At 35.5% G+C, this 20,655-nt stretch overlaps 1 protein-coding gene across 1 annotated transcript in view; it reads left to right on the forward strand.

Annotated features, from left to right (window-relative positions):
• The window catches only part of LOC147382327 (protein SEMI-ROLLED LEAF 2-like), a 31,274-nt gene extending 10,759 nt beyond the window's left edge, over window positions 1-20,515 (forward strand). Inside the window, exons 5-19 of the mRNA XM_086429414.1 lie at window positions 17-145; window positions 595-642; window positions 900-1,054; window positions 1,172-1,368; window positions 1,884-2,176; window positions 3,196-3,345; window positions 3,471-3,848; window positions 4,562-4,711; window positions 12,933-13,005; window positions 15,389-15,516; window positions 15,625-15,825; window positions 17,419-17,559; window positions 17,669-17,797; window positions 18,740-18,946; window positions 20,191-20,515. Coding sequence (XP_086285540.1) covers window positions 17-145; window positions 595-642; window positions 900-1,054; window positions 1,172-1,368; window positions 1,884-2,176; window positions 3,196-3,345; window positions 3,471-3,848; window positions 4,562-4,711; window positions 12,933-13,005; window positions 15,389-15,516; window positions 15,625-15,825; window positions 17,419-17,559; window positions 17,669-17,797; window positions 18,740-18,946; window positions 20,191-20,343 — 2,532 coding nt within the window. The 3' untranslated portion in view covers window positions 20,344-20,515. The remainder of the gene's footprint in view (window positions 1-16; window positions 146-594; window positions 643-899; window positions 1,055-1,171; window positions 1,369-1,883; window positions 2,177-3,195; window positions 3,346-3,470; window positions 3,849-4,561; window positions 4,712-12,932; window positions 13,006-15,388; window positions 15,517-15,624; window positions 15,826-17,418; window positions 17,560-17,668; window positions 17,798-18,739; window positions 18,947-20,190) is intronic.
• The last annotated feature ends 140 nt before the right edge of the window (window positions 20,516-20,655 follow it).

A 20,655-nucleotide genomic window follows, 5' to 3' on the forward strand; every position in this document is an offset into this window, starting at 1 on the left:
TATGGTATCAACATAGGTGGATAGCACATATATGTTCAATTTAGAAGGCCTTATACCGAAGCTCTGTCAACTGGCTCAAGAACTTGGAGAAGATGAAAGAGCTCTATGTTTACGTTCAGCTGGACTGCAAGCCCTGGCTTTCATGGTACAACTCTTTACTTTATTTACGCTTTTATCTTCTGTTATTTTTATCGATACCCATGCTTTTATGCAGATTATTACTCTTTGGAATAATAATTATTTTTATCTTTCTTTATTTTTCTGGGTCAAGTTTTTTTTACCCAATTTGTCTAATATAGTAACAGTATTTCCTGCCAGGTCATAGTGAACGGTATCGGAATTTTGGAAAATAGTTTGGAAAAATCTATTGTGCTAATCTAACATAGTAATATAAGTTATAACAATCTCTTTATTATGCCATAAACATTGATTATGGACTTTCAAAACAATTGCAAAAATGTTATTCATGGCGGAGGAAATAATTAGTAAAATTGTCACCCTTCGAAACCTCAAATAGGGGGTTGACCTAATCAATTGGATGAATCATGCATTTTCCCTTCTCATACACTGTATTATTTTTCATGTTGTGCCTAGGTATGGTTCATGGGCGAGTATTCCCACATTTCTATGGACTTCGACAATGTAAGTTGTCTTTTCTTCTTGTAACTCCCCTCTTTTACTGCTAGGCCAAAAAAAAAAAAAAAATGGACCCACCATGGGTTCTTCAACATCAGACATCATCAACATATTTTGCTCGGTCACGGTTGAAGGGATTTGATTATCCAGATGCTTCAACTGAGAATTCATATTGTGAAGCTCATTCAAATACTTATGTTAAAACTCAAATATTCTGGCAGGTTTGACGTTTGAAATATTTTATTTTATAATTCTGAATACAGATTATAGCAGTGACTTTAGAAAATTACACGGATCTCCAAACAAGTTCAGAAAATAGCGGCCAACATCCACAATATTCTCAGCCCCAGAGCCTGCAGGTTCAAGAAGTGTTCAAGACAGACCTCATAAACACCAATCCTGAAGCAGACCGTGCAATGTGAGAGTCTCATTTTACAATAAAATCTCTCTTGATATGTATTTATTCATTTCTGAGTAAATTATTTCTTCCACTTAACTCGCAAGTACCCTTTGATTCTTTTGTTTCTTTTAACAGGGATGTTTCCAGAAATCCCACATATTGGTCAAGGGGTTGCTTGCAAAATATGGCTCTACTAGCCAAGGAGGCAACTACAGTGCGGCGTGTGCTTGAACCTCTTTTTCGTAGTTTTGATGCCGGGAACCATTGGTCTCCTGAGAGAGGAATTGCTTCTTCTGTTTTATTGGATATGCAATCGCAGATGGAGAAGTCAGGTGACGATCGGTTTCAGATCTACTATTATTACCATGGGTATCACAACATGTGTAGGGCATAAAATGGGTCAGATTTTATTTGAAATCCGAGTGATCCAAATCAGAATTGAAATTTTAGCGGGTTTGGATCCTTGGAGTAGCCCCGAATAAAAAATGGGTCAAATATGAGTTGATGTCCCTTGATCCGAGTCGGATACGGATCCATCTGTATATCCGCCTAGATCTGAATGATATATTGCTTTGAAAATTATATTTTTATGTTTTTCATAATATCTTTTTTTTTACTACTTTAATATAACATGACTTCTTATTCTTATAAAATAAAAGAATTATAATAGTAAAATAGAATAATATAGCAATTAGAAAGGAAATATACCAAAAAATGTTTAACGGTACGAAATCATCTGACCTGAATCAAGTAATTTGGTCCCATTTTAAGCCCTACACATGTGGACCAATATATTCATCTAAGAACCCTGGGTTACATTAACTGACATTGGCTCCTCAACATGCAGGGCAGAATGCCCATCTGTTATTATCTCTCTTGGTCAAGCACTTGGATCACAAGAATATTGCCAAACAGCCTGGTATGAAGGTTGACATTGTTAACATTACCACACATCTAACACAACTAGCAAAGCTGCACGCCTCAGTTGCAATCATGGGAGCAATAAATGATCTGATGAAACATTTACGCAAGTGTATGCAATGTTCAGCTGAAGAATCCAGCCATGACGGTGATACAATTAAGTGGAACACTTCTCTTCATTCTGCATTAGAACAGTGCCTCACACAACTTGCAAAGAAGGTCTATAATTGCTTTCCACTCTCCTGTTTTCTTATTTTTTCTACTCTAGCGTCCAACAGGTGGCCCCCTCCATGATTTAAAATATCGGAATGTATTGGTTGATACGTGTCGGTATTGGCCAAGACCGATACGAAACATTGAATGTTTCGGGAATGTATTGGAATGTATCAGTTTGTATCGGCCAAAACCGTATCCATTTTTCATTAACTGAAACATTCAATCAATACAATATTTGAAACCATGGCCCCCTCTAACTAGATGGCTCAGATCATATTATAGGTGGACAATATGTATGGTCATATTTCCAAAGCACACCATTAAGGGTTGGAGCAAGGTGTTTGTGGTGTGATGGGTATTTCCATATTGCTACTCCTTGAAAAATGTCCTTTTGTCATATTGACCCAAAAATGCATTGTGGTATTGTGTATTGTCATAGTTGGGCCATGTATTTCCACAGCACAATATTAGGGGTTGGACTTGAACCCAAGACCTCAAAGTTGGCATTGCAATATGTCAACAAGCTATGACCATTAGAAAGATTTCCTTTGACCCTTTTTAAGTAAAATCTTATATATTCATCAAAAAAGATATTGTTGGCCCAAAAACTTAGGGGTTCTATATTATCTTTGTTACCTTACCTTTATAGTATGTTACTCTTATTTACAACTTTCTAACATATACATATTGCATTGTCAGATACAATAGATTGGGTTGGCTTTTTGTGTTGGAAGACATCTTAGGTTGGACTTTTTGGTTGGATGCTTTGTTACAGATGTATATTATGGGCCCAATGATTTTATATTGTTAGTGCTATAGGATAGGAAACCCCATCGTTCCCTGTGTTTTTCAATATTGGATAAAATCTTGAGAATGAAAGTAACTATTTTTTATTCAGATTTTAGGAAATACCTAACAGGATCAAGCTTATTATTATTATTATTATTATTTTATATTTTTAAATAAATTCCATTGTTCTGGTCTTTGAAATTACTGTATATAATAATGAGACTGAATTACAGGTTGGGGACGTGGGACCAATTCTAGATATGATGGCAGTGGTGCTGGAAAATATCCCAACTACTACCATTGTGGCTCGAACAACTATATCAGCTGTTTATCGCACCACACAGCTAATCTCATCAATCCCTAACATATCATATCACAATAAGGCATGTTCACCGAACTTTAAGTCATCAACTCTTCACATGATTAAATGTTTAAATAGATGCTAATATATGTTCAAGTCTTTTGAAATAATAACTAAGTTGGGAAGATCTTATTCCTATGTATTCAGGCCTTCCCCGAGGCTTTATTTCACCAGTTGATCCTAGCAATGGCCCACCCTGACCCTGAAACTCGAGTTGGGGCCCATCGTGTCTTCTTTGCTGTTCTTTTGCCATCACTTGATCGTCCTTTGTCAGCTCCGGGCAGAAAAGCTTCACGGGCTCTTTCAGACTTTTCTTCAGCTATTACCTCGCATAGGGTACGGAACGAAAGCTTCTCCATGCAGGGTGAGAACAAAAACAAACCAGATATCATGAACAGGGGAATGAGGGAAGAAGGAAGCCAAGATTTGGATTTGGGTGTAAAATGTTATAATGTGTTGCCAGCCCGCAGTCAACCTCACAGCTTCAAGCTTGCTCCGGTGCATCTAGTGATAGATGGAAAAGAAGTATGAACCTATGCCTTATCTTTGTTAGGTGCAACTTGTAATGGAATAGTTGAGGGTGATCAGTGTTAGCCATAGTTTCAAATAACAACAGAGAATGAGATGACTCTCCCGAGTCATCTCGGTATCGTCCATGAACGAGACGGATAGATGTGGCATCTAAACTATGTAGAATATCACGAGATAAACGTGATGACTCAGACGAGATTTTGAAATTTTCATCCAAGTCAACTGGGATTTTGTATATTTCTATTAAAATAATTATTTTTTTAGAATTTAAATGCATTTTATCAAAATAAAATATGATTTTATGTCTAAACATCTTCTAATCTACCTTATTTTATAATAAAAAATTACAATTATTTTCATATATATATATATATATATATATATAAATTATTGTAAAACGAGTTTATTGGTTTATCTCGTCCGAGACAACTCAGTCTCATTCATGAATGAGACAAGACATCAAGCCGAGTTTTGAAACCATGGTGTTAGCAAGCTCCTAAGAGGATACTTAGACTTTGTCCCTAGGCCCAGACCAGTTACGGTTCTCAGGATTTGTACCACACGAATCTTGGAGACATCCACAGTACCCTCCTAGGAAGGATACCATCATTTACCTTTGAGTTTCTCTTTGATTGTAATTTGGGACTACTTTATTTTGAATCAATTCAATCGTATTAACTGTTCTTTGCCATCTAAACATCCTTCAGGAGTCAACTTCACTTCAGTTGAGTAGTCACCAAGTGGATATTTTGCTTTCATCAATTATGGTTCAGGCAACATCCCCAGAAAACACTCCTGCAAATTTTGAGGCAATGGCCCACTCTTACAACCTTGCTTTATTATTTTCCCGATCCGAGGTGAGGTTCTCTCCTACAGTTGCTGTTACTATGTTGTGTCTACCTCTTTTCTTTTCATTGTATATGATTCTTTGTAAGCTGTAACGTATGGAGCATACTAAAATGGGAAGTTGAATTAACATTGTGTTTAATTACCCATGTGTCCAGCATACAAACTTCCAAAAACTGGATCACGTGGTCACTTCATATTATTTAGTAAAACAAATAGAATCTGATTATTTTAGGAAAAGTTATCTTTAATCTTTATCAGTATTATTTTCATTAGAAATGTTGCAGATTGTGTGAATATCATGTGATACATTGAACCCCATCCGCTAACACTAACAGGTAAAAAGAACAAGATTTATTGATGAAGGATGGATATCTTAAAATTTTGTGCTTTGAAAGTTGATTCTCTTGACTCTTTAGTTGACCTTCTTGAGTTATCTTAGAGTAATGTGGGTTATGACTTTGTGGATCTGTTTTTAAGTCAGCCACAAAGTATATCCTTAGGGTTTAGAGTTTTCACTTGTTGTGGGGGATTATTTGTGAGAAATTCAAGTACTATGAAACAATTAATCCTCTCTCAGGGTGATAAATATTCTGGTTCAAGGTCTTCCCATATTCATGGATGCTTTGGAGTAGGTCTGTAACTGATGTTGTGAGGTATGATCCCATCATGACTCGGGATAGCTTCCTTGATAGGGCAGAAAACTCTCAACTGGATGTAGTTTTAGATAAAGGGGTTCAGTCAGACACTTTACAGTGGTTGATAGGCAGTATTATGAACTTACTATTTAGGACTTTCTTAAGGTGCTCAAGAAGAGATGGCTCTGATTCTCTTTAAATCTTTTTTTTTTTTTTTTTCCTTTTTTTTGTAAGAAAAGAGCTGCATATGAAAGGGAGGATGAGTGCACTTCAGATCTAAAGTTGAAGGAAGGGTTGACAAGTATAATTCTCTTATCGACTCCCCATCCTTGTTGAATCAAATTAGAGAGGTTGATGTGTCTGGCATGCAGTTTGTTTTAGGGGGTGAGATGGAATTTCCAATTTGAAGATTCTCTAGAGTTACCTCTTTAGGGTTTATGGTTTAGTAACTTCCTCTGTCTATATTATGTAAAAATGTACTAGCTTGGTACGCTTCGGTTTAGGGTTTAGTAGCTTCCTCTGTCTATATTGTGCAAAAATGTACTAGCGTAGTACACTTGGGTTTTTACTGGTGTCTATGACCCAAAGAAAGCTGCTAAGAGCCCAATTTTGGAAGGAAATAGATGATATCCCACAGTGTATCAACAAATATTTCAATGCAATAAGTTTTCCTCATAAAGAAATGTGGTCATTGAGTCGAGAAGCATGTTATAGTTAAGTGGATACGCTCATTGTAATTTATTAATAGATATACTGCTAAGGGGTGGGTTGAACACTTAGTCTAATAATCAGGAAAACCCCATTTTATGTAAGTTGGATAGGCCTTGGTGTATTTCTCTTGGGAGGAACATTTCCTTCATCTATCTCAATCACTTATCATGAGGTAAGTCTCCGACCACACACCTGCAATCCTTGATTGTGGGGCTATATGCAACACCCCATCACTTGAGATTTGAGAACGTGGATTTTTCTTGCTCAGTTTACCGAGAAAGTTGGGGAATTGTAGAATGATTTTTAACTTTGAGGTATGTTCGATTTCATTTTTCCTGACAAGCTTAATTCCCTAAAAGAGAAAATAAAAGGTAGAATACGAAGAAATCTGACAGGATGGAGTTGAATAAATAAGTGGTGCTTAGTATTTTCTTTTTCTTTTTTGATAACTCAAAAGAGTCAAAGAGCAAATCCTTGGAATTATAAAAATAAGAGAGCGAAATCTTAAGGAAGAATTCCATAAGCTCCAAGTAAGAAGAGATTAGTTAGAGGAATAATGTAATGGTCAAATGAAGGGAATAACGATGAATTTTTTTTCCATTCTGTTGTTAATGGTTTCAAGAAAACAAACTTCATTTTGGACATTAAGGTGGTGGGGTCATAAAGGAAGGTGAGGAAGCCATCATGAAGGGGCAGTATTTTTTAGCAGTTCTATTTCTATGAACCTTTCTTAGATAGTTTGGACTTTGCTAGCATATCCTTAGATCAAGTCGGATGGCTAGAAAGACCACTCGAGGAGGAGGTTATTGGCACCATTAAAAGCTTGCATGAAAGTAAAGCATTGGGTTGGATGCTTCTTCTTTTCCTTTTTAAGGTGTTTTGGAGTACCATTGGTCCTTACTTTATGAAGGTTGTGCTTGAATTCCATTACAAATATTGCATAGCTTTCGTTCTTAACACACCTTTGTCATTCCCATCTCCAAGAGGCAACACAGAGAGAATATTTTGGGTTCTAGCTCAATTTATTTGGTCGTATATATGTGTGTGTGTGTGTATGGCTTAAATTTTGGTGTTAAGAACTCGTTGGGTATCAACTGAGCTTTTGTTAGAGGTAGACATATTTTGGATGGTGTTTTAATGAAAATTGAGTGTAATGAATATAGAATCCGATTAGGAAATTTAGGAGATTGCTCAGCTTACAAACTTGGCACAATGGAATCGTATGATCATGTTAATTGGAGGTTTTTTCGTAACTTATTAATTATAAAGGAAGATGGGCTTTGATAGGAAGTGGATAAAATGGGTTTAGAAGTGCAAATCTTATGCTCCATCTTCTAGAAATTCAAATCTTCTACTCCATTTTCCTTCAGAGTTAACGAGTCTCTTTTGGCTACTTTAGGAGTTCTTGAGGAGGATTGAGACAGGGGGTTACACTTGTTGGAAAAATGAGCATCGAAGCAAAGGAATTATAAAAGAAAGGAACACGGATGATCTCCGAGGAAAGTTGAAGTTGACATTGCCTTTAAACATCATTTGCGTCCTTTGGCTATAAATCACAATATGCAAATGGGTTGCTGGCAAACATTTTCCTTGGTTACAACTGAGCCCAGTCTTTTTATCCCCTTTTACTGCTTTTGTAGTAATAGAAAGAGATCTGAACACTAAGTTTGTATGCCCACTAAAGAAGTGAATAAGAATAATTTTCTACTTTGAAGATTTTGGAGAAATTTGATTTTTTAGTTTTTTGAAAACAGGGCCCGAATTCTGTTATATATAACTCAATGTGATTGTCCAAACAATTAACATTATTGTTTGCCTCAATAGTCACAATTTGGACGGTTTGGATTGCTTGGACGATGGTATAATGGTTTCCTTACAAGAGGGTCACGCACTTTCATTTGGATACTAACCTCCAAGAGTGAAACACACCAAGAGACACTTGTTTGACTCTGGTTAACCCTATTTGACCCATGATGAAACCCTCTGACTAGCCAATTCATGGTCAAACTCTTTGACCAACGATCATTTAATGATCAAGGTCACAACAATCAACCCAAGTAAGCACCCTTGACCATAGTCAAGCCTTGTAATCCATCAACTAACCTGATCGATCGTCCAAAGGTTAAGATCAGCGATCAATAATACATTTGGCAAATGGAGGGCTCTTCCTGGCTCATCTGATTATGCATACATGCAAAGTGCACCTCATAAGCACACTACACACGCGCACCTGAACGTGACAACTTCACCGCTGCACACACATCTAGGCCTTTCTGTTTGAATTGCAAAATAAGGATCTGAAATCATTTATAAGTTTGAGATGCTTTTTTTACTAGCCTATGTGGAACTAAACTTTTAGCTAGTAGTTGTCTCCACAAATTTTGAAAGACTTAGAAAGGATTACATTTTCTTTCAAATTTATATTTGTATTTTATAAAATCTTTTGAATTGAAACCAACTAAAGGATAATATTTTATAAAATAAACCACTTACATAATTATCCATAAATTACAATTGCCCTCAATGAAATACAAAATTATCTATTAAAAATTTCTAACATTCTTCACCTCTTGTTTGCTTGATATGGTCATCTTAGCCCTTGGCATAATGTTATTTAGAGTGTTTTGGAGGTGAGTTGGATGGTTTTGAATCTTATAAGGGTGGACTTTTCATATAATGTTTACAATTTGTAGATGGTGCATTGTTTTTTGTGGGTACATCCTCAATTGCATTTTTTGAGGGGTTTCCTTTGTTGTTCTGAGGTTGTCTTGGGTTTGAGCGTAGAGGTTGGTGAGGTCAACAATATGAATCTTTGTGAATGTACTAGCTTGTGGTAGAAGTTATTTTCCTACTTTTTTCTTGGGTTTTTCCCCTTATCGATCTAAGACTATTTGTGACTTTGTCATTGAAAGATTAGGGAATCAGCTAGCCTTATGGAAAACTCAATACCCAGCCATATGAGGGGAGATAATTTTCATTAGAAATTTTGTCTTTGATTTCTTTCATGTTTTGTGGCAAAGAAATTTGAGAAATTGATCAATGATTTTCTTTGGAACGATTGGGAAGATATGTATAAATACTATTTACTAGGTTGGAAAATCATTTTCTTCCCCATAGTAGGGAGGTCTGGACATGAAAAAAAAGTGTTTGATGAATAGTGCCCTTACGGAAAAATGGTGTTGGAGATTTGGTGTGAACCAATGACCCTCTAGAAGAAGATTGTATCAGCTAAATGTGGTAGTAGGAATTTTGAATGGGGCAGCGGCTATGTTATATCTTATGGGTGAAAGTGTATGGGGGGAGGCATTCAAAATAGTTTGCTGAAAGAATCCCCCTTTAATTTGGGAAAGGCAATAAGGTTTGTGACCTAGCGGAAGCGTGTGAATCAATAGATTCAATAGGTTGTGTTCAATTGAACACTCTAAATCAATTTGAATCAATAGATTCAATTGATAAACAAGCAATAGCTTGAAAGAAAAAAAAACATAAAACTAAAAAGTAATTAAAAGAGAAAGGATAATTAAATTGATTGATTGATCTATTATTAATTTTTGGATTTGGAGCTCCTTATATAGATAACTCCATCATAATAACTTATAATCCTACTAAAATACTAAAAATTAACATTCCTAACCTATCTATAACATAATACTAATTTTTTAATCCTATTAGAACTCAAATTGGAGACTTCTAAGCATTTCTAATTATAGTCTAAATAATAAAAACAAATTTAAAACAAATTAGAAACTAATAAGGAATTGTACTCCTAACATAACTATGAAATAGAAATCCTACTAGAAGTAGAAATTGAAATTGAAATAGAAATAGAAATCCTAATAAAACTCTAACTAGGATTGTAGATTTCCTACATCAGTTTGATCCTAGGTGGATTATTGAAAATTTTCTAAATGTAATTTTATCATTTAGCAAGAGTAATTTTGGATTTTGTAAAAGCATTTTTAAGTGGTTTCATTTATAGTAGTTACAAAATCAAAATTTTGGAGGAAAATGGAATTATTTTTGAGGTCTTTATATATGTGTGGAGACTCAACGTTTAGCTAAAAGTAAAAGTTTAGTTCCACATTGGCTAGGAAAGGACTCTTCTTAACTTAATAAATGATCTCTCTTATATCGAATTTGTTATTCTAAAAGAAAGACTTATGTGTGCTAGATGTACTCACCGTGTTTGTGCACATGCGCATGTGCATAATGAGCTTATGAGGTGTACATTGCAATTTTCTCGAACCCATCATCATGAGGAGCTCATTTCTATTTGTCAAATGTATCATCGATCTTGATCGTTGGATGATCGATTGGATTGGTTGATGGATTGGCGTGCTCAACCGTGGTTTAGAGTGTTAAATTTGGTTAACCGATGGATGATCTTTGGTCAAAGAGACTTGATCATGAAATGATTCAAAAGAGTCTGACTATTGGTCAAACAAGTGTCTATTGATATTGGGAAGGGATGGCCCCTTTTGGTTTCCAATTGGACATTGAGTCCATTTGAAAGGGTATGACCCTCTCACAGGGATCATTAGATGGTTATCTGACGTAGTGGAAGCGTGTGAATCAATAGATTCGAAAGAAATTGAGAGTTCTTGTTCAATGGAACACAAAAAATCAGTTTTGATCAATAGATTCAATTGATAAACAAGCAATAAGTTGAAGAAAATAAAGAAAAAATTCATGAAGTAACTAAGAAGAGAATTTAATTGATATGTTTGAACTCATTAAATTTTGTTTTTGAAGCTCCTTATATAGATAAACTTCATCATAACAATTTAGAAACATTCTAAAATATTAAAAAGTAACTAACCTATCGATAACATAATAGCAATTTTCTAAACCTATTATAACTCAATTTGGACACTTCTAATTATAACCTAAAGAATAAAAACAAATTTAGAACAAAATAGAAACCTAAAATCAAATTAGAGACTATACAAATTATAAACTAGACAAAATAGAAATTTCCTAAAGTTGAAATAGAAACTAACCAAACAACTTCTAAATAATTAAAAATTGGACTAAACTAAAGATATATGACTCAAATCAAATTGGGTTGGGTATGGACCCAACCTGATCAACCCAAACCAGGCTGGTCAAACTGAGTCAACTCGGTCAGATCTGGATGGGTTAATTCGGCCATGAAAATCTTCTCCTCTTAGCATTTTTTATGGTCCAATTTCTCTAGAAAATCAAGATTAATCTGTTCTACATCAGGTAGATGTCCTCCATCATCATCCAAGTGATCTAGATCTTGACTGTTGGGGCAACAATCATGGTGACTATTTGAACATACACCTTGAACTCTATAAAAACAGTTTTTTAACCACATTTCAACACACAAAAAATCAGATTTCTCTTCTATTTTCATACCAAAAAAATATATATATACACTCTAATTGTCTCCTTGATTGGGTTTACAAACTTAATGGTCAGGTATCTTTGTGTTAGTGCAAAAATAATTAGAGGTAATAGGGAGACTGGGCTTCATTGTATTCTGAGGATGTGATTGTTTGCAACCATTTTGCATTTCGAACAGGAGTAAATGACGTTTAAAGATAGTGCTGACTTCGACATGCCTCGGAGAACAATCATCTTTTCTTCTCTAATTCATTTGCTTTCATACACTTTTTTTCAACAACTTTATGCGTTACTTCCACCAATGGAAGCATTAATGTGATTGATTAAAGTCATCAATTGAGACCTAGTGAGACTAGAAAGATTCGACGGAATAAACTTCACTTGCTTGCAGGAGAATGTCGTGTTTTTTTTTCTTCTTCTAATGACACTAACTGTATCATACATTCTAGATTTGTCACCATTGGAACCAGATGAGCCACCTGTCGAACCCGAAGCACACTTGAAATGAAAAATGACGATTACATCTACAATTGACACCTTTTGAATGCACTAAAATAATCTGTATGCTCTATGTGAGAAATACCAGATCGAAGAATCTGGTAATTAAACCTTCTTAATTGAGAATTATATGGAATCTAAGATGAACAACAAGCCAATTCTCCCTCAAGTATATGAATTGCAGCTTATTGTTAATCAACTTAAATTTGCCGATAATAATCTTCAAGAGGGATTCCAAGTTAGCTCTATTATAGAAAAATTACCTTCTACTTGGCCAGTTCCAAGACGAACCTAAACAAGGCCAATAAGAAAGGCACTAGTTGCAATTATGGAAGATTTGGTCATTACGAAAGAGATTGCTGCCCTTGAAAACAACAACATCTCAAGTGAATGGAACAGAGGAATCATAGCCATGATCACTGAAGTCAATTTAGTGACGAAATATGAAGCTTGTTGACTTAATACCAATGAAATGATTTATATATACAACGATCAAAATGCATTTACATTTTGTGTACCTATGAATGAAGGATTAGTCTAACTTGGAACTTCACTCTAGCATCCAAGTGCCCACAGGTATTGGCAGAAAAAAACCAAAACAATAATTGTCCTGTTAGTAATGCTCACTGTTAGTCAGGCCTGAAATGGCTGATCGGCAACATGCCGGTACTCATTGACTCTAATGCACGAAGTTGGACACATAGTAAATGATTTCCAACTAGGGAATCTCCCAACCTTGAAAATCAGCCTGATTGGACATTGTCGCATTATCCATATTGGTCTTTATTTTTTTAAGACCTGAAATGGTATATTGATGAAGGGAATAGAGCATGTAAGTAATAAATGAGTTAGTCTATAGTCTATTCTTACTCCCTATTTGAGCTCCTGCTTTTGGGTCTACATGGATGTCATGTTGGTTAATAAATCTTACATGTTTGTGAATGACTTTGTATGAGTTGTGAATATTATTGAGTATTCATTTTGATTGCATAATGGACTATCTTGTTTGTTACAGAATTCCAGTCATGCTTTGGTTCAGTTTTTCCAGCTGGCATTCTCGCTCAGGAGCATCTCCATTGAAAAAGAAGGTAAGCCAAATTTCTTTTGTTCTCTTTTAGAAATTCTATGGCATGTTTAAAGTCTCAAACTAGAGATGAGTCTTGGTTTGGGTAGGAAACAATGATGAGACAAACTGAGATAATGCTGAGACAAATCCCCAATGTGTTGTTCAGGTTACTCCCGAGACTGATACCTCCAAGCTGAGATCCTAATGCGGATCTATACTTTGAGCTTTGATCTAAGATACCCATTGAATAGATGTTGGGGAAAGTAAACCAGGGGAACAATAGTATACACATTTGCACATATGGCAGGTGGACCAATCCTTGGAATTACCTCGTGGAAGATGTCCCAAGAACCTAACCTAATTTAATGATCCTAACCATCCAATTTCATCGTCATAATCATCCTCAAATCCCTATCCCAAAGATTTGGGGTTGGCTAAACTTGTCATTTTCCTCCATTCCACTATGTCTAGTACCATGTCTTTGGTCATGAAAATAATGAATACACTTTCACTATCTACATCCATGTTCTTTGGGTCTTCCTATCACTCATCTAGAACTTTCGGCTTGAATATTTCTTCCAACTGGGCTTGTAATCGACCTTGGTTGAACATGCCCAAATCATCCGAGTTTACTTTTTCTTAGTTTATCACTTATAGGAGCTACTCCTTTATTTTCTTGAATGTGTTCGGTTCTAATGTAATTGTTCCTAGTCTTTCCATTCATTCATCTAACATCTTCTCCTCTGCTACACTCAATTTATTAATATATGCTTCTTGACTGCCCAACATTCAGCTCCATAAAGCATAGTTGGTCTTATTGTTGTCTTTATATTTTTCTTTCAATGTGATTGGTATGAGTCTATCACATGGCACTCAAGTTAATCATTCGGCTCTGATTCTGTGTGCAGCATCTTCCTCTATCTATCCATCCTTATATATAGAGACCTGATTAAAGGATGTGATTGCTTTGGGGTATTTCTAGACCATCACATTCACGTGATATTTCTCCTCTTGAGTGTCAATACTAAATTAATACTGCAAATACTCTGTTTTGATTCTACTTATTCTAAATCCCTTGGACCACAACATCTCTCTCTATAATTCTAGTTGTGTTGACTCTCTATTCTTGTCAACTAATACTCCATCATCTGCAAATAACATACACAAAGGTTGTGCTCTTGAATATAAGTTATTACATGATTTATATGAACTCAAAGTTGATCCATGATGTAGATCAATTGTAACTGGGAACTCATTCATCTCCTCTTTATTTTCCCTCACTTCACAACCCCTGCATCTTCATTATGTCAATGTATCCATTCGGGACTCCCTTCTTTCCCAATACCCACCAAAATTAGCTTTTTAAGGTACTTTGTCTTATGCTTTCTCTAAGTCAATAAAAACCAGATGAATATTCTTTCTATTTTCTCTATGCTTCTCTATGACTATCATTTGTCTACGTATAGAAATTCCCTTGAGGGTTGATCTATTAGCATAAAACCAAATTTGTTCTCTGATATATTCGTTTTTTTTGTCTTAACCTACGTTCCAATCACTCTTTCCCATAATTTCAAAGTGTGTGTGGCTCATAAGTTTAATACATCAATAGTTGGTACAACTCTGAATGTCTCCTTTATAGTATATATAGGTACCATAATGTTTTTTCCTCCATTCATCCAACATCATTTTGTCTTTAAAATATAATTGAATAACTTAGCTAGGGATTAATCCAAAATTTTCCTCAAATTTCCATACCAACCATTCGATCAGCTGACTTTTTCTAGAATGTTTACACCCTTTTTTTTCTTGCCTGTCCAAAAGAATTAGGTATATTGGATGGTAATGATCGTCTACCTGGGTCCTTTATCTAGCCAAGCAGATCTGCAAGGTGGGCACAGCAGATGATGAGTTCTTCTTCCCCTTGAATCTGCACCGCCAGTATGCTATTTGTGGACCATATTATACCGAACTGAGTTCTTTTGTGTTGCTTTGAACAAATTATTTGTAGATAACATCTATTGGAGACCTCCTATAAATGATCGAAGGCTGACATTACGGCAATTTAGTCAAAATTAGGTTGATGTTTATTTCTGCATGGAATACCTAGAGTCTAGTTATTGTCAGCCCAAAAGATCTAAATTCTTGGGAAATTTATTTTCTTTTCCTCTCGTTTTATATCTTCTTTGACCTAAATATGGAAAGATGTTAAAACATCCTTTTCCCAACCGTTGCAATCCCACAGCTATGTTTTGCATCACTTATTCGATTTGCATTTACAAAGTAGGTTCATGCATCAGAGTTTCTTCTTTCTTTTTTCTTCTTTCTTTTTTCTTTTTTCTTTTTTCTTTTTTCATTTTTCCTTTCGTAAATTGTTTTTCTGATGGACATTTCTTTACAAATTGAAGGGTGTTTGCAACCATCTCGAAGAAGATCTCTCTTTACCTTGGCATCGTCCATGCTTATATTTTCTGCCAAGGCGGGTGATCTTCCACAACTAATTATGTATTTTAAAGCAACTCTCACAGATAAAACGGTTAATCTCTATACCTTGTCCTTGGAGATGATATCTATCAATCTTTTTCTTTTATTTACTTGTTTAGTTTCAAGTGTTAGATTTATGAAAGAGATATTCTTGTGACAGGTTGATCCTTTTCTTGAGCTGATTGACGATACCAGGCTGCAGGCAGTTTGTACCGCATCAAACAGTGTGATAACAATTTACGGATCACAAGAAGATGAAGTTGCTGCCCTAAAGTCTCTTTCAGCAATAGAAGTGGACGATCGACAATTGAAAGAAACTGTGATATCCCACTTTGTGACAAGATTTGGAAATTTATCAGAGGTAATTTTCCCTAATTTATCGGTGCATGTGTTCATTGATCCATATTTTCTTTTCTGGACTAGAGCCCAAAAATCTGATTGAAAAATATGGGCAGGCCAACAACAAGAAGAAAAATATTCTTCTTGTATGATTAATCAAGAAAAATATTTTTCTTGCATGTGTTCATAGTTTTTTTTTTTTTGACAGCCCATGTTAATATGGGCAACCCAAGAAGAAGAAGAAAAATATCCGTTGCCAGAAAATGGTCTAACACTTCTAACCAAGGTTTAAAATCTCTTCTTGAGGCAATGATTCGGTCGGGAGAAAAACCTAGACACTCTCGATGAAAACATTCAATATTTCAGGATCCATATTTCGTTATGGTCTCAGCCAAAACCAGAATGTCTTGGATGAAACATTCTGAAATAGTACGAAACTTGAAATCATTATTCTAACTACTGTTGAAAAATATGAGGTGGATTTTGTAAGATTAATCAAGACAAACTTAATTTAGTTAATAGAAATTACACGACAAGGGGTTCGATCAAGTTGTTCTAATTAACAAGAATATTAAATTGATGGATGTAGAACTCAATTGAAACTTAGGATTTTCGTAATTAATCGAATTTGAATATGAAATAAATTAGCCACATACTTTCTATTGGAGAATTGTAACACACACACACACACACAAAATTAAACAAATGATAATAATAATAGTGAAACTCAGCTTTCTTGCTAATAAGACACTAAGGCATGTGCTCAACACATTATCATTAAGGTGTTAATTGCCCCAACTTAGCCATAGCCCTTGATGCAATTAGGTGGTTGTGTACACCTGCTAAATACAACAGTAATGTCCCTTCAACGACGACAGGACCAACTGTTAGGAATGGAGCACTCGACCATGTAGAATACCCTCAAAACTAAAGAGAAGGAATACATTGAAAAGTTGAATACGGTTGGAATTTCTCTTTCAACTCTTTGAACCTCTTTGTCTTGCAAATTATGGAAGAAAAAAAATAATACAACTTGTCTTCCCTAGAGAATGGAGAAGACATTATACAAAAAATCTAAAGGCCAAGCATATTTTCTAATTAAAAAATAAATATGAAGAAAATAATAAATAACACTACACAAGATCAACGAGTTTGTATTCATGTGTATGAAGTCTCTATGAGATACTTTATCTATCTTTAAAACATATATGTATGTTCTCTAGGATGGTTCAAAATCTCTCAAAATGTTTTGGAATATTTCATTCAATACCGTTTCAATTTTCTCTGGACCAAAACATACCAACGAATGTTGGGCGCAGTGACAAAGGCATCCCTTCAAAAAGGGAGAGGTCTTGAGTTCAATCCCCCTCGTTGGCCACCCACAAGGATTTATTCCTGCTTACCTGGTATGTGTGGTTTGTGGGGTATTGCATGTACCCTATGGATTTGGGCAAGATATGGAGCTCTAAGAGGCCAGTTGCCTTGCCCCTGCTAATCGGGCCTACGGGTCCACAACCCCCGTCTTAAAAAAAGAAACACATTGCCTCGAAACAAGATTTAAACCTTAGTCTAGGTGAATAAGAATTATCTTAAACTCTTTGAAGTTATATTGCAGGATGAATTATCAGGCATAAAGAAACAGCTCCTACAAGGATTTTCACCTGATGATGCATATCCATTGGGAACTACATTGTTCATGGAGACACCACGGCCATGTTCTCCACTTGCACGAATGGTGTCTCAAGCTTTTGATGAGGTTAGAGTTGTGTTTTTAGTTCCATCTTCTCCCTCCCTCCCCCTCATTACACTATTAATGTAATATGGGTTGAAGAGTTTTGCTAACATGTTGAATGATTTTCTTTCAGATCATGCCTCCTGCTGCCTTGGCGGAAGATGAAGCATTCCCTGAAGTGAGTGAAAGTCAATCAGATCGTGGAACATCCCTATCAATGAACACTCTTGACATTCTTAGCGTTAACCAACTCTTAGAATCGGTATGTTTTTCATCTTCTTGTCTTCTTGTGGTAAGATCTCAAATAATTAGGGAGTTGGTATTGGCACCCCGACTTTTGCTTATACACCCCAATTTCTTAAATTATCTACCACACCTCAACTAAAGATTAAAACAAACTCTTCAATCGTTACAAAGGTTTGGCTCAAATTATAATCTCAACATTATAACACTCAGTTCAAACAATTTCATTAGTTGTTTACCATTATGATTAGGCTCATATAAAATCCTAAACCCAAGAAATAGAAATCAGTTTCTTCCAACTCTTGCTGAGTTTCTATTGGCACCCCAACTATTACTTATTCTCAACCATTCACTTATTTTCTTTATTTTTAATTGGGGTGTAATTAGTAAAAGTTGGTGAGCCAATAGAAGATCTCAGTAATTGTGAAGATGACTATAAGATCTTGGTGGCTAGAACATGGGGATGGTCAAATGAATTGCAGTGCTTCAATGAAGAGGTTGGACCCACCACTCAATAGGTCCCATCTAGGAAATCCCCAGTGTCATTCAAGATGGTCTATGGATGGTCTAATCATCTAATTGATCTTTGGCCTTAGAAGAACCTTCTAAATATGAACAATTAAATAATGGACCACTATCTTCTCCATGGGCCTTAGGTTATGCTTTTCCAATCTGAGGTTTTAATCTTGTGTTCTTGACCAACTTCAAGAAGTCAGTCCGGTGTTTTGGACATTATATTAACAATTCATGTTTAAGTGTCATTTAATCAGATTTGTATATTATCCACCGAGTTTTGAGTAGAGTGAATCTTTTTTCTTTTTTTCTTTTTTTAAATTATGTAGGGTGAATCTTACTGCTATGAGATAAGAATTCTTTGAATAGTTCAAACCTTGTGTGAATTTTTCCTTTTATAAGAAATGTATCCTCATTAGTGTCATATTTCTATAAATGTATTTGATAGGTTTTGGAAACGGCCCGACAAGTCGTGAGCTTCCCTGTAACTACTACACCCATACCTTACGACCAAATGAAGAGTCAATGTGAAGCCCTTGTATTGGGTAAACATCAGAAAATGTCGGTACTTCTAAGTTTCAAGAATCAAAAAGAAGCCATGGGGGTTGGCTTCTCCACAGAAAATGAAAAGAAAGTCCCTACTTTTCCGAACAAGGTGAGATTATCTAAAATCAATAGCTTCCCGATTGAATTGTCATCACTTGATGAGATATTTTGGGTTTAAGCCAAAAAAATTTTTAAAAGGGTCTTAAGACTAATATACCTAACTCAAGGAAAGGTTTATAAAAAAAGGCTAAGGTAGCCCAAACTTCACAGTTAGGTTTCGACGTCTACACAAAATAAATATAATGTGGCTTTGTGATTTTAAATTGAAACTAGACCAATAGGATGCTCAGAAATTCACATAAGTTGGAAATCTAGGGTAATTTTGAGGTTCGCCTCCCCGATCGGATAAAATTAGTGGTACCCCAGGTTTTCAAATTGAAGACATGCTCACCTTGACCTCATTCTTCCATGGGAGACTAACATAAAATGATCAAAATGCCCTTGTCTTCAACCGCTTGCCAAAAAATATTGTTCTTTCTCCAAGATCACTTGAACCTCTTCATCCTCTTGGGTAAAAAATTACCTTCATCTTCAACCTCAAGGTTTTGTCTCTTTCAACCTTCAAACATCAAGAACAAGATAGATTTTTCAAGGAGATCAAAGATGAATGGGTTTTTGGAAAGAAAAATCAAAGGTTTTTGGCAAGAGGTTGATGATGAGAGCATTTTGAGTCTCTAATGGGAGTCTGAAGTTAAGGGAGGTATGTCATTAGTTTTAGTATGTGGGGTCTCTATAATTTTCACTAAAATACCCTTTGATAGATCCATTTATGCATTTGAACTAATTTATTTATAATAGTATAACATAAAACAGTATTTTTGTCTTTTCAAATTCTCTTGGCAAATAAAATGCATGCGTAGGCAAAGGGCGCATGGTTTTGAGGAGTCTTTACTCTAACACCACATGCATACTATCCCTTCCTTGGTATTAGAGTGAGAAGCCGAATATGTCCTTCAAATGCTCAATTAAAATATTTTGCGTGTATCAATTATTTTGAGATCACAGAATGTGGAATGGAGGAACAAGATTCATTTAGCCGACCCAAAATCTTTGGGGAGGTGACAGGGTGGTCTGGACCCATAGGCCCGAAAACTTGCCTTTTAAAGCACCATATCTCACCCAAATCCCCCAGGTACATGCAATGAGGGGACTTGAGCTCAAGACCTAGATAAGTCAGGATAAATCCCTATAAGGTGGTCAACGAGGGGACTTGAACTCAAGACCTACCTCTCCATGTTTTGAGGGATGCTTGTTGTGCACCTTTTCATTGGTCACATTGTGCTTTTCTTTCAGAAAGTGGAGTTTTCAGAAGGTTATCTCAAACTGACAGAGGTTGAGCAAGTTCGAAGGCAGGGTCAACTCTCTTGCTCGAGCGAGTACGAACAGTTTTTCAGGTTACCTCCTTCAAGTCCTTATGACAAATTTTTGAAAGCCGCCGGATGCTGAAGATATCATTGATTGTGGTATATTTTTAGTATATATTTTTTTTCTTTTTTTTTTTTCTTGTTTTTTTGAGGGATTTGTGGGTGGGGGTGGGTGGAGCTTTTTCATTCTTATATTTGTAAAACCTGACCATAGCTTACACAAAATATCACATTATTTAGCAGGAAAGTTTTTATAAAAAAAAACATGATTTGCTGTGTTTATTAAGGGAATGTGAAACATTAGCTAATTAGAAATGTTTATTGAATGGACAATTTGATGAATTTACCTTTATACCCTTAAGCTTGAATGTCGATTAATAAGTAAGGGGGGCAC

Source organism: Akebia trifoliata, chromosome 16 (genome assembly GCF_017979445.1).
Source record: "Akebia trifoliata isolate Shusen 1 chromosome 16, ASM1797944v1, whole genome shotgun sequence".
Taxonomy (NCBI): Eukaryota; Viridiplantae; Streptophyta; class Magnoliopsida; order Ranunculales; family Lardizabalaceae; genus Akebia; species Akebia trifoliata.